Raw genomic sequence first — 13,837 nt, 5'->3', positions numbered from 1 at the left:
GGCTAATTTTTGTATTTTTAGTAAAGACGGGATTTCGCCACGTTGGCCAGGCTGGTCTCAAACTCCTGACCTCATGATCCTCCTACTTCAGCCTCCCAAAGTGCTGGGATTACAGGTGTGAGCCACCACGCCTGGCCCTCATCTTCCTAAGTACTGTGCTGTGCTTATGCTGGGACTTTGATTTTTTTTTTTTTTTTAAACATTTTATGACTCCTCACTCAGGAATCGGAAGTCTTAGCCCTCACCCTGCTCACAAACATCATCACAAACATTACCCTCCCTCACTTCCCAACAGAATTATATAACAATTTGTTAACAAGTCAATACACAAAGTTCAATATATAATAGCTACTTAAATACTACCCACAACTGAGCCATGTAGTGTACTATGAAGACATTTCCTTTCTCATATGACTTTGCATGTGTGGTAGACATTTCAGCAGATCCCCAAAATCCAGGAGTGCTGGCTTCACTGGCAGGGCAGGCAAGTCCAGGGGAGAGGAGTTCCCTGAGGGTGTCTGGCCTGGTTTCCTAGGCAGCTCTTTCCACGTGTGGCCCTCAGAGTGAATGTGGAAGGCAGGGTTTGCATCAGGGTCCACACTTGTGGAGGGAGGAAGGGCAGGATTGGGTGGAGTTCAGCCATGCTGTGGGCCTGGCCAAGCCTTCCTTGATACGCCCACTTCCATCAGCCAGAGATATAGCTGCTCCTGGAAGAATGAGTCCTTGGGGGAGGCAACTCTGAACCTGAGGCAAATCCTGAAGGCACTGGAGGCCTTCTCTGCAACACGGTATTGTGACCTTTCTTGACAGAGGTTTGGGGGATGCATGTGTGTGTCCACCCCACATGCTTGGTGTATACACATATACAACCCACATACACCTATACACACACATACACACACAAATGGCAGCATGCTTATTTTGCACTTAATGGTATACCTTGCAGATTGCTGTGACCCTACCATGGACCCAGCATTTGGTTACAGGCAGGCTGCAAGGCAGGTAGCATCTGATGTGCTGCCATCTCCCCGAAACATCCAGCATGTGGGGATTGCATGCTAGAGTTGGTATTGGGGTGTGCAAACAAAGAAGAAAGGACAAACTCCAACCTCATGGAATTCATGGTCTAGTCATGGGGAGGATGTAAAAATCATGAAGGAACAAGGTCCCAGGGTGTGGCCTTCCTGAGACAGTGGGTGGTCGGGGATGGGGGCACCAGGCTGGCTGGAACTGCTGGGGGTGGGGAGGGGTGGTACCTGGGGAAGAGACTGAGCATGGGCTGAAGTGCAGAGGAGAGAAAGACATCAGTGGTGGAGAAAGTATGAGCAATGGGTGGGAGAGGCTGGAGTGAGGGAGCCCAGGCCAGGCCACACCTATGCTGGGGGCTCTGCAGGGGGCCCACTGTGAGGCTGAGAGGCCCCTGTCTCCATGAGAGATACCCTTGGAGACCTTCCCAGGGGCTTGTGGATCTCCATCTGGTTTCTGCCATACCTCATCTCTGTGGCAAGCGAGTCCCAGATTCTCCAGTTCTCTGGCACTCAACGTCCTTGCAAAACGATCCCTAAGACAGACAGAGGCAAGGGATCCATCCCTGCAAACCTGGGACTCCACCAGGGCAATGGAATTTTCTTCTGGCCTCCCTTTGGGGACCCCACGGGGCTTTGTGGACCCACCAGCTCTGCAGGCCAAACATATTGGTAGTGGCTGGAGAATCCCACAGAAATTGATGCATTTTCAAGATGCCTCAGATACAATTTTTTTTTTTTTTGTAATTAAAATAGTTGAGTCTGGATGAAAGTCAGCCCCATAATACAGTGGTTTGCTTAATGACTGCAGAATATGGTCTTATCTGAGGAGAAGCAGGACATTTTAAGACCACAGAGTCCAGAATTCACAGCTTGGAATTTTCACCCATGCCGGCTGTTAATTGACTTAAGTCATTAAAGGGAAAGAATTTTTGGCAAATCCTGAGGTACTTGTGCAAATCCATGGACACGTTCAAATCCTTTTAAAATAAGCATCCAGCAAGCCAAGCATTTCAGAAAAATAGGCTGCTTAACCGGAAGGTTTGCAAAGACTTCTGTGGTTCCTGAATAAAGTATGTGCACATGGTTCCACGTACTGACAAAGACCAAACTTCTAAAATCTAACTGTGAATTTCACAGACACTGGCGTAACCATGCGGAATTTTGATTTTCTTGGGAAACATGGAAAGGCTTTGTCACCAACCTCAGAGCCATGTCTTGGTTTGCCATTTTCTTTTCTTTTTTTGAGATGGAGTTTTGCTCTTGTTGCCCAGGCTGGAGTGCAATGGCTCAATCTCAGCTCACTGCAACCCCCACCTCCCAGGTTCAAGCGATTCTCCTGCCTCAGCCTCCAGAGTAGCTGGGATTACAGGCATGTGCCACCACACCCAGCTAATTTTTCGTATTTTTAGTAGAGATGGGGTTTCTCCATGTTGGTCAGGCTGGTCTCCAACTCCTGACCTCAGGTGATCCGCCCACCTTGGCCTCCCAAAGTGCTGTGATTACAGGTGTGAGACACCGTGCCCGGTCTGGTTTGCCGTTTTCTTAGCACTGTGGGTCTCACCTGGCCGTGGTATGAACCGGGGTACCCAGGAGAGTCCTATCCTGCAGTCACCCTCGAGCCCATGGTGGAGGCCATGGGGGTGCTGAGGCTGCCAGGGCACCCGCGGCCAGCTCAGTGCACACTGGTGCTTCCGGCGGTGAGGCCCCCACATCTTGTGACATCTGGCTTCTCCTTTCCACAGGGTCTAAGTGTGGGGAGGTAAGGATCCTGCATCTGTGAAGGACAGCAGAGGTCACCCCTGCCTCTCCTTAGGGTCAGAGCATGAGGTCGGGGTGGAGCCAGGGGCCCGCACAGCAGAGGTGCAACGGCTCTGCACTCTTCCACCTGAGTCAACCCCACACCTTCTTGCTGGTGGGCGTGGGAATGGTGACCCGTGGAGGAAGTCACCTTGTCTAAGGGTAAATGAGTTCGTGACTTTCACAGAGCACTTTGTGTGTGTGTGTGTGTGTGTGTGCGCCCCGGAAGTGCTTCGTTTTGTGGGAAGCATGCCAGGCTGGCCACTCCAGCCTGTGTCCCCGGCACCCTGGGAGTGAGGCCTCTGCCCAGGTGGGCGAATCTTCTCACTCACACTGGGGACATGAGTGTATTGTGGCTGGCGAGCGTGTGCACTGTGATGTAGGTAGCATTTCCCTCCTGAGCCCACACAGCAGGGACGCGGCTGCTACTCTGGGAGCTGAAGGGCCTTCCCAGGGGCTTTGCTGCCAGAGCTCAGGCCTGTGGGGGCTCCCCCAGGTTCATGAGCAGGTTCTTCAGTTACAAGAAGGTGAATGAACCGACTCAGGCTAAGTTCAGCAAAAGGAACTTAAAGGACATGAGGAGCTGGACATGTGGACAGGAGCCCACCTTGGAAACTGGCAGGAAGAAAGGGGGCTCTGGAAGCCGGGGGCTCTGAGAGAAGAATCTCAGAGGAGCCTCCAGGTTGTTCACTTCCTGCTGGGGAATTCAAATTGTTTAAATTGTTCACATTCCCAGGAGGGAGCACCTGCCCTGCCCCATTCCACCTGGCTCGGGGCACACACGTTGCCTCTTGGCCTGGAAGGATGGCCCCAAAGAATGGTTGTCCCATGCAGGATCTGTTGGGGGAAGAAGCGATTTCCCAGAAGCAGTGAGGCTGCTGTCGGGCAGGAGAAATGGGCTGCAGCAGCCACAGCACAGGCAAACCCCTCCGCCCTTGAGTTTGGCCCTTGGGAACCCAGCTCGGCTTAGAGATTTTTTGCTAAGGGTGGTGCCCGTTGGTTCAAGAGTCCCAGCGGGCATTGGAGCTTCACCTCCTGTGGATGGGGCTGTCTGTGAGGGAGAGGAGGACCCAGATTCAGTTCCTTTCAGAAGAGACCTGAACTCAGGAAGATGCAGGTCCCTCCTGGTTCGGCACCCGTGGAGGGCCCACTTTAGATGGCATGGAAGCTGGAGGAAGATGGGCACTGGGCTCTGTGGGACCCCAAGCCCAGAAATCCACAGGCTCCTCCCAGGAGTGATCAAGCCGGAGGCTCCCTCCCTGTCCTCCTCCCTCCCTTGTCTTCTCACCCACCCACGGGAAACCAAATGCCGATGGCGGAGTCCCAGGGGCCATATCAGGGCTCCTGCGCTCAACTCCTCCCCCTTCTGATGTGGCTGGCATCTCACCTGGGCCACTTTTCCTTCTTGTGGAGTCATTCTTATGTAATCGTCATCCAACAAGACAGGGTGGTTCTTTTCTCTGGGCTAACTAGTTGCATTTACAACTTTCTCTCATGAACTTTTCAACAATAGTAGTAATGACGGGGCTTTGCATCACCTATCCCAACTTAACTCCTGCCTTTCCTCTTTCTAATAGGAGAGGATGGTGTGGGGAAAATATAATCTTCTGAGCCGCCTGTGCATTCAGCCTGTGATGTTGCAGTAATGACACCAGGCTCCGAGCTGTAGGAAGAGGTACTTGCCTCCTCACAGGCTAACAGCCCATAGATCTAAGGGTGATCGCAGACAGCCTCATGCAGTGCCGTGGTCAGGCCTAGAGACCAGGCTCCGGAGCCCCCAGCTGCCTAGGTTTGGAGCTGATCTGCCTTGGTCAGCTGGCTACACCTGGGCAAATGGCTCCATCTCTCTGGGTGCGTTTCCTTGTCTACACAATAGGACCTCCCGACTGTACCTACCTCACAGGATCCTGGTGGGAGTTCTATGGATTAACAAGAACACAGAGCACTGTCAGGCACATGGTGTACGTTCAATAAATGTCAAGGGCCTTTTCTACGGCAGCCGCAACTTCTGAAATATTGGAGATGGTGGGAAAGGTGCAGATTTACGTATCATATTATGGAGGGTGGTGGGATGTAGGCCGGACATGGTGGGAAAAGAGAGAAAATGAAAGGGTTCTTACCTGGGGCTTATCAGTGGCAGTGACTGCTTCCGGAGCAAAAGGCAACGTTGGCAAAGTCAGAACCCTGTCCCCTCGTTCAAGGTCAGAATGCTGGCCCCGCCCCGGCCCTCCTCCCGGCAGCATAGCTTCCTTGCTGCGTTGGAATCATTTGCGGAGCTTTCAAAACAAATCAAATGTCTGCGCTCGATCCCCAGAGGATTTAATGGGCCTGGGTGTGGCCTGGATACTGAGATTTTTTTAACGCTCCCGGGGCCACTGAGGCCTGAAGGCCTGCAAGGTGGGTGATAAGGGGGCAGCCATCCTTCCTCCTGGTGGTCCCAACACCGCGGCTACAGTGGCCCCGTGTTTCACAGAAGCCCAGGGTACCTGCAGTGATTAGCAGATGCCTTTGAAAATTCCACTTCAGGCACCCTGCAGTCCCAGCACTTAGGGAGGCTGAGGTGGGAGGATCACTTGAGCCCAGGAGGTTGACATTGCAGTGAGCTATGATCATACCACTGCACTCCATCCTAGGCAACAGGGTGAGACCCTGTCTCTTAAAAAGAAAGAAACAAGCAAAATTCCACTTCCGAAAGGGAAGGGAAATGGTTTAGTCTCATTCCCTTGACCCAGAGCACGCCTGGGGCGTGACAAGCTATGGTGTGGCCAGACCCCTTAGGAGGGGAAGGCCGTCTCACTCACAGCTCCGCGTCCCCCCAACCAAGGCTAAGTTTGGCTATGAGCTGTTCTTCTCCTTCTGGACACCTGTGAAGTCTCTGGTGGTCCAGCCAGGTGGTGGGTGGAGTTGGGCTGGCCCTGGGAACGGCTGCTGGTCCAAGCAGGGGGTCTCACTGGTTCAGGCTCCGTGCTGCCTGCCCCAGACCACCCGGCCAGGGTGTGCAGTGGCTTTACCCCTGACCTCAACTCCAATTTGGGGGGACGCTGCCTGTACACACCTGCATGTCAACAGGATAAAGGTAAGGGTGTTGGGGGGAGCACGGGGGTCCAGCACGACACCGGGGTGAAGTCCCAGTGGTTCATATTTACAGCTTTACAATTCAGGAAGGTTCCTAAGGTCTCCCGAATCATCCCATCAACATCCAAAGAAAATCACAAGCGTTTAAGGAACAAAATAATGTTTTTATTAAAAATTGTACCCATAGCACCTCTCTGTCTTCCTACAAGTTGTTTATTTTTTTCTTTTTCTTTTTCTTTTTTTTAAATGAGATCTGGTTTTCCGCACAATTTCAGAAAATGTTGTAGGGAACGCTTCAGGGCTGACCTGAGGGCACCCGAAACCAGAAGGTGATGTGGGAAGGAGACGTGTCCCAGCGGGCGGGCTCAGCTCATGAGTTTCCACGTTGTCCTCACCTTCCAGACTGGATCCATGCTACCGGGACGCTGGCCCATGGGGAGCCACACTTAGGTACGCAGACGGGTTGTTCGTCAGGAGAATAGCTACACTGTGTGCCAAGAATGTGTAAGAAATAAAAACCATGCTACGAACCGTTAGGCAAACACCATGCTTCAGCCCAGTCACAGTCAGATACAAGCACAGCCTCTGAAGACCGGTACAGAGTGAGCCACCTCCCGGGGCTGTGGAGGCTTGATCCATGTGTGGCCGTCTGGGCCCCCTCTCCCTGGGGCCCCTTGTTTTTCTGTTGCAGCACTGAGTGAAGTGTGCATTATAAAAGCAGGCGGGGAGAGAGGCTGAAGGGGAGGCTGGGAGAGGGGCTTGGGCTGGGCCGATTCAATCAGAAGGTGGCCGCGCAGGAGGCTGAGGGGACGTGGCCTGGCAGTTCTCTCTCTCTGCTCACCTGCCGGGAATCTCTGCCCTGGCGCCCCAGGAGGAGGGAGCCCTGCACACCCATCCCTGCGGCTCAGATGGAGCCTCCTGGTGGCTCTGTGACCGCATCCTCGCAGGGCAGGGCCAACACAATCTGAAATGAGCCACGTGGGGTTGGGTGGGGAGACTCAGCCACTGCCGTCATGAGGCATCCGCAAGGTGCGACTTTCAGCACAGTCGGAGAGAGCGGGAGAACATTCCGCCCAGCCTGGCTCACACACATTCTGCTTGTCCTCTTTTCAAAACTGAGATTGAAATCCAATCTCCATCTTCCAAGGCTGTGGCTTTCTTTTCCTTCCCTGAAGATGAGGAGTTAGGAATTGATGCTTCTCAAATCCCGTATTGCTCTGGGAGGCTGAAATCTACCTGGAGACACCCAACTCTGTTCCTCTGCGCAGGTGGTTCTCATGGGACAGAGTCCCTCCGAGTGACAGGTGTTGTCACTGTCCCAGGCACAGTCCAGCAGCAGCCAGGAGGCCGGCGTGGCCTCGGACAGGCCGCTCCGTATAGATCAAGATTTACTAAGAGTGGAGGGAGACAGAAAACACGAGCTTGAAACAAAAGTGTCATGATGTTGTATCGAAAACCCAAGAGCAAAAAACACATCTCGAATCTGCTCATCCTCAACCTAAGACGTCTCAACACTCTCCCTGGTGTGTAAAGCCACGCCCTTATGGCTGCAGAGAGCAGTCAGAGCGCACAGAAGGCAGTGCTGGCCATGGCCTCCATTTATCGCTTCTCTTCCGAGAAATTCCAGTGCTCGCATCCTGGCTTCCTGCCCACTCTGTTCTCTCCGGGGCCAAGAGGGAGGCAGCTCTGTCCATGGTGGAGAGTCTTGTCCAGGGAACTGTGGGCTGCGATTCTCATGCAGAAGTGGCTTTGGGCAGAGCATCTAGGATTTTTGGTTTAGAGTATTTCCCCCTCCACTCAGCAAAAGGAGGAGAAAAGGAAGAAGGAATGGAGGAGAAAGGGAGGGAGGAAGGGAAGGAGGGAGAAAAGAAAGGAAAGAAGGAAGGAAAGAAGGAAGGAAGGAAGGGAGGCAGGGAGGGAGAAAAGAAAGGAAAGAAGGAAGGGAGGGAGGGAGGAAAGAAAGGAAAGAAGGGAGGGAGGGAGGAAAGAAAGGAAAGAAGGAAGGAAGGGAGGGAGGGAGAAAAGAAGGAAGAAAGGGAGGGAGGGAGGGAGGGAAGGAGTGGGGAAAGAAGAGAGGGTGGGAGGAAGGAAGGAAAGGAGGGATAAAGGGAAAGAAGGTGGGGAAGGAAGGGAGGAGAGAAAAAAGGAAACTTTCCATACCCTCTAATTTTGGAAAGACTGAAGAGGGGTTTTCCAGCCTATACAAAACTCTCCTTGGTCTCCTGGGGCCATACTCAACAATGCTGACAGCAGAGCATCCAGGCAGTATCCACACCCTCTGCCCATGGAGGTGCACAAAACATCTAGGCAAGCAGGGGCCACACTTTCTGCATGTGGCCAGGAGACTGGCCCCCGGGTGGCACTGGCCAGATACTGCTCAGCTGTCCCCTACCGTCAGGTCACTGGGGGAACGGCACCTGCCTGTTCACCCTGCACGTGGGGCACTGACAAGGTGGTCTTGAGTCTTGTGTGTGTCACGCTTCTGCTGGTGAGGGGGCACTTGGGGCACTTACAGGGAAGGACCCAGGACACACACACCAGTGGGCACCAGCAGTGCTCCTGTTCCATCCGGACCTGGGTCCTGGGCTGAGGGGTGGACCCCGGCAGCCCAGCCGTCTGTTGCAAAGATGACGTGAGGGGCTGGAGGCACGGTCATCTCTGGGCTGTTAAGTTTTCCAAAGTAGTTCATACTCTTTTCATCTAGCTGAAAATTTTAAACCAAACAATGACAATTTTGAAGAAAAAATGAAATGTTTCCAGAAAACCTGTTAAGGCTAAAAGCTGGCCTTGGACTGGGAGAGGGGGCAGCAGCAGTGCCAGCGGTGGAGAAGCGGTGGCCGCCGCGGGCGGCCGGCAGAAGCCGGGACAGAGGGAGGGGACGGCCTGGTGTGCACGAGGCAAGTCGGGAGCGTGTGTTCTCAGAGCTGTTTTGCTTTATTTGCAGAGACTGTTGCTTTTCATCTTTTCCCATGTACAAAGCTGAACAATTAATAAAAAGGCACCTGGAGACAGCAAAGACGCATTTCATGTGACATAGTTTAAAAAAAGATAAAAAGATTTAAAAAATACTCTGGTTAACAATGCACGCTTCCTACTTAACAAGCAATTCTGGGGACGCCGTCCCATGTCCTCGTGTCCCGCAGAGTTGGCCGTGTGCTGTGTTCAGGAAGGAGAGGCTGGCGTGGTGGCTTCCAGCCTTAAGAGGCCTCCCTAGTCAGGTGGGAAGGAAGGGGGAAAGACAGGCAGAAAAGCCTCAGGACCGCACCACTGCAGTGACGCTGACGGTGACAGCTGAACCACACCTTAGCATCCCTGTCCAGCCGTCAGGAACCCGAAAGCCGACTCCTTGCTTAGAAATTGCCAAGTGAGAACATTTCAGAAACAGATGAAGTTGGGACAAAACGCGCTGAGCCCAGGGAGAAACGTTTGCTCTTCAAACCCCAGGAGGGAGCTGTGAGCCGAGGATGTCCTGCGTTGAGAAGGGTGTGAGCCGCTGGTTCTCTGGAAGAGGAGGTAGAAAGAGACAGGGGCCAGCCGGGGCAGCTCTGAGATCTCACCTGACCCTCCATTCCCTCTCCCCGCTTGAGCCTTCCTAGTTGGTCTTGAAGACGGAGAAACCCAGGGCTGGGGAGGTCTGAGGTCCTCCCAGGCCCCGGCGGTGCCAAGCCATTGTACCAGTGAAATACACCTTCTCTTAAAAAGAAAAGAAAAAGAAAGAAACCTGCTTCCTGCAGCGATGTTACAAAAAGCCGTTTAAAAAAACCTTCCTAATTGAAATTTAGTGTCCACAAGTAGGTAAAATCATCACTTATCAGATTTTTTTTTTAAACAAAAACTTCAGCTCAGTTATTGGAGTTGATTGTCTTAACAAAAATAGACTCCGGAAAGTTCGCCTCCGTTCCGCCCTGAGGGAGGTGCGGCGCTTTGCTCACACGAAGGAGGAGAAGCCGGTGAGCGGAGTCCGCGCGCCGGAGCCGGCGGGGGTGTAGACGCCGCCCGCGCTCTGCGTGGTGATGACCGGGTGCAGCTGCGCGCCCGCCTCGGCGCCCGCCACCGCCTCGTACCTGTGCGGCGCAGGTGCACGGCCTTGGGCCCGGCGCTTCCACGAGTTGTAGTAGGTGGGGTCGCTCATGTAGTGGTTCACGAACGAGTGCTTGGGCAGCGCGTCCTCATAGTCGGAGTCCGTGGCCTGCGGGGCAGGGGAGAGGCGGTGTGAGTGCAGGGCAGGGCGCAGGGCCCGGAGCGTGCTGTGCAGGAGGCCTGGTGTGGGGGCAACTCCCCGGGGGACCGTGTCGTGGTCTCCAGCCCGCTCCCCACCCCCGCCCAATGCCAGGCCCTCCCACCCTCCACACAGGAGAGCAGGCAGCCCCCCAGGTCCGCCTCTCTGATCCAGGTGTGACTATCTCAGCTGCATCCAGCCCCTCACTCTGCACCAGGTCTCCGAGAAGAGCTGGGCCTCCACCCAGGAGAGGTCTACGCGGCCTCCCTCACTCAGGAGAGGTCTACGCGGCCTCCCTCACTCAGGAGAGGTCTAGGCGGCCTCCCTCGCCCCAGGAGAGATCTACGCGGCCTCCATCACTCAGGAGAGGTCTACGCGGCCTCCCTCGCCCCAGGAGAGGTCTACGCGGCCTCCCTCGCCCCAGGAGAGGTCTACGCGGCCTCCCTCGCCCCAGGAGAGGTCTACGCGGCCTCCCTCGCCCCAGGAGAGGTCTACGCGGCCTCCCTCACTCAGGAGAGGTCTACGCGGCCTCCCTCGAGGTCTAGGCGGCCTCCCTCACTCAGGAGAGGTCTAGGCGGCCTCCCTCGCCCCAGGAGAGATCTACGCGGCCTCCCTCGCCCCAGGAGAGGTCTACGCGGCCTCCCTCACTCAGGAGAGGTCTACGCGGCCTCCCTCGCCCCAGGAGAGGTCTACGCGGCCTCCCTCGCCCCAGGAGAGGTCTACGCGGCCTCCCTCACTCAGGAGAGGTCTACGCGGCCTCCCTCGAGGTCTAGGCGGCCTCCCTCACGCAGGAGAGGTCTAGGCGGCCTCCCTCGCCGCAGGAGAGGTCTAGGCGGCCTCCCTCGCCCCAGGAGAGGTCTACGCGGCCTCCCTCGCCCCAGGAGAGGTCTACGCGGCCTCCCTCGCCCCAGGAGAGGTCTACGCGGCCTCCCTCGCCCCAGGAGAGGTCTACGCGGCCTCCCTCGCCCCAGGAGAGGTCTACGCGGCCTCCCTCGCCCCAGGAGAGGTCTACGCGGCCTCCCTCGCCCCAGGAGAGGTCTACGCGGCCTCCCTCGCCCCAGGAGAGGTCTACGCGGCCTCCCTCGCCCCAGGAGAGGTCTACGCGGCCTCCCTCGCCCCAGGAGAGGTCTACGCGGCCTCCCTCGCCCCAGGAGAGGTCTACATGGGCTTCCCACCCCAGCAAAGGTCTGGGTGGCCTCCCTCACTCAGCAGAGGTCTACACAGCCTCCCCACACAGCCCCCAGGGGACTCTGCCTGCCCTTACAAGGCAGAACATAGAAGAGCCCCAGGGGTGGGGGAAGGTCTGGGTCTTTGTCTTGCCTGAGACTAAGATGTGGGCTGCTACAGACCAAAACAAAAGGATTCTGGAGGTGACCAGGTAGAGGGGAGTGGGTGGGAAAGGTGATGAGGTAGAGGGGAGGGAGGGGGAGGGGGGCTGATGAGGTAGAGGGAAAAGAAGGGGTGGGGGAGGTGATGAGGTAGAGGGAAGGGAGGGGGTGGGGGGTGATGAGGTAGAGGGGTGGGGAGGGGGTGGGGGCGTGATGAGGTAGAGGGGAGAGGCTGGGGGGTGAAGTAGAAGGGAGGGGAGAGGAGGGGAGGGGTGGGGGGTGATGAGGTAGAGGGGAGGGGAGGGGTTGGGGTGATGAGGTAGAGGGGAGGGGAGGGGGTGGGGGCATGATGAGGTAGAAGGGTGGGGGGTGATGAGGTAGACGGGGGGGAGGGGGTAGGGGGGTGATAAGGTAGAGGGGAGAGGCTGGGGGGTGATGAAGTAGAAGGGAGGCGAGAGGAGGTGAGGGGTGGGGGGTGATAAGGTGGAGGGGAGGGGTGGGGGTGATGAGGTAGAGGGGAGGGGAGGGGAGGGGGTGGGGGGGTGATGAGGTAGAAGGGGGTGGGGAGTGATGAGGTAGAAGGGGGGGAGGGGGTGGGGGGGTGATGAGGTAGAGGGGAGGGGAGGGGGTGGGGGGGTGATGAGGTAGAAGGGGGTGGGGAGTGATGAGGTAGAAGGGGGGGAGGGGGTGGGGGGGTGATGAGGTAGAGGGGAGGGGAGGGGGAGGAGGGTGTGGGGGTTGATGAGGTAGAAGGAAGGGGAGGGCTGGGGGTGGGGGGTGATGAGGGAGAGGGGAGGGGATGGGGGTGCATCCTCCCCTTGCAAGTGATGGTGTGACACTACATCCACAGAGACCTCTGAGGGTGGGGAGGTGACAAGTAATGAAGCCACCTGAATAAGCCAGGGTGTCTAATACGTCTCGCCAGCCAGGTACTGAATGGCCTGGCCCCTCGAACACATGGAAAAGTGGCCTGGGGCCTCCCACTGATGTTTGAAGATCAGTCCCTTTGAGGTGTTTGGCTTTTTTTTTTCCTTTTTATAACACAAATCAGCAGCTTCCATTAAGAACATGGACCCTGCATGTTTTCTATGTTCATTTTCTGAAAGCAAACCTCTATTTTATGGTCTTTCAGCTTGATGTGAAGTCATTGGAAAGACTGTTAAAGGAGAAAGTGGACTTCTGGCTGAGGCAGGCGGATCACCCGAGGTCAGGAGTTCAAGACCAGCCTGTCCAACATGGTGAAACCCTGTCTCCACTAAAAATATGAAAATTAGCTGGGTGTGATGGCGGGCGCTTGTAGTCCCAGCTACTCGGGAGGCTGAGGCAGGAGAATTCCTTGAACCCGGGACGCGGAGGTTGCAGTGAGCTGAGATCGCGCCACTGCACTCCAGCCTGGGCGACAGAGCCAGACTCCGTCTAAAAAAAAAAAAAAAAAAAAAAAAAAAAAAAAAAAAAAAAGAGAAAGCAGAGGGTGAAATGTATTTTTATTTTCCCCCTAAGAAGGTGGAGGTCTCTCAGTTTTGCTAATAAGTGCCACATCCTCCCAGATGCACGGAACCATCCTGGGACCCTCACCTGTGTGTCCTAACAGCTTCCTGGGCTCCTAGGGGATCCACCTGGCGGCACTGAGACTGAGGCTCTGCTGTGGAACTAACGCTGAGATGCTTCCCAGGGCCCCTGTCTCTCACAGGGGTCAGGAAGACGTGACCTTTGTCTCTCCCCAGAGGGTATCAAGGGAACTGGGGAGAGGGTAAAAGAGTGAGCTGCCTCGAAATGCCATCTGAGGGCATCAGCTGTGCATGGAGGCAGCAGATTCCTGGGAGTGGTTCCAGGTATCCTGACTCCGTGCGTCTGTCGGAGGCTGGGGAATGTGCATTTGTTTAGAGGCTCCCAGCGGGCAGGCTGGGAGCTGCGCCTTGTGGGTGTTAAGACAGAGGGCTGTGGTCCCAGATGTGGGTCGCGCTGCCAGCTACAGCAGCTCTTTCAGAAGTAGACACTCTAGAAGGAAAACTGCCAATCCAGTTTCCCCAGGGTGTGTGAGCCGCGTCCTTGCAGGTGGAGGCGGGGGTGGGCAGGGGATGGGAGAATTGCCAGTTCCCCTAATTTTGCAGGGAGTCCACACCAAGACCCAGGAAAACAAAAGCGTCCCTGGGTGCTGTGAGCGATGTTCCTGCCGGCTGCTCTGCCATCTGAGAGTCAGAGTGAATTACCCACGTCAGCACCCGGGCAGGAAGCTCTGATCCATGAGCCGACACCGTCCCGCACCTGGGGACTTGTGTGTGTCCTGGAGGCCTGTGAGAGCGCTCAGCCTCCAGGCTGTGCAGAAGCCCCATGGAGGCTTAGCGGGGAGCCGGGGACTCCTGAGATGTGGGGACACGCACTGAAAATCT

The 13,837-nt window shown here is 55.7% G+C and overlaps 1 protein-coding gene across 6 annotated transcripts in view; it reads right to left on the bottom strand.

Annotated features, from left to right (window-relative positions):
- Window positions 1-6,043: 6,043 nt before the first annotated feature.
- The window catches only part of SDK1 (sidekick cell adhesion molecule 1), a 963,824-nt gene continuing 956,030 nt past the window's right edge, over window positions 6,044-13,837 (bottom strand). For 4 of the 6 annotated variants that reach the window (XM_045387966.2, XM_015447042.3, XM_045387967.2 and 1 more), the window contains one exon: window positions 6,044-10,089. In XM_045387966.2, the coding sequence (XP_045243901.2) occupies window positions 9,829-10,089 (261 nt within the window). In that variant the 3' untranslated portion in view covers window positions 6,044-9,828. The remainder of the gene's footprint in view (window positions 10,090-13,837) is intronic. The other 2 variants (XM_065541579.1, XM_074034313.1) reach the window with 1 other exon arrangement.

This window comes from Macaca fascicularis, chromosome 3 (genome assembly GCF_037993035.2).
Source record: "Macaca fascicularis isolate 582-1 chromosome 3, T2T-MFA8v1.1".
Classification (NCBI taxonomy): Eukaryota; Metazoa; Chordata; class Mammalia; order Primates; family Cercopithecidae; genus Macaca; species Macaca fascicularis.
This window is presented reverse-complemented; position numbering and strand designations above follow the sequence as displayed.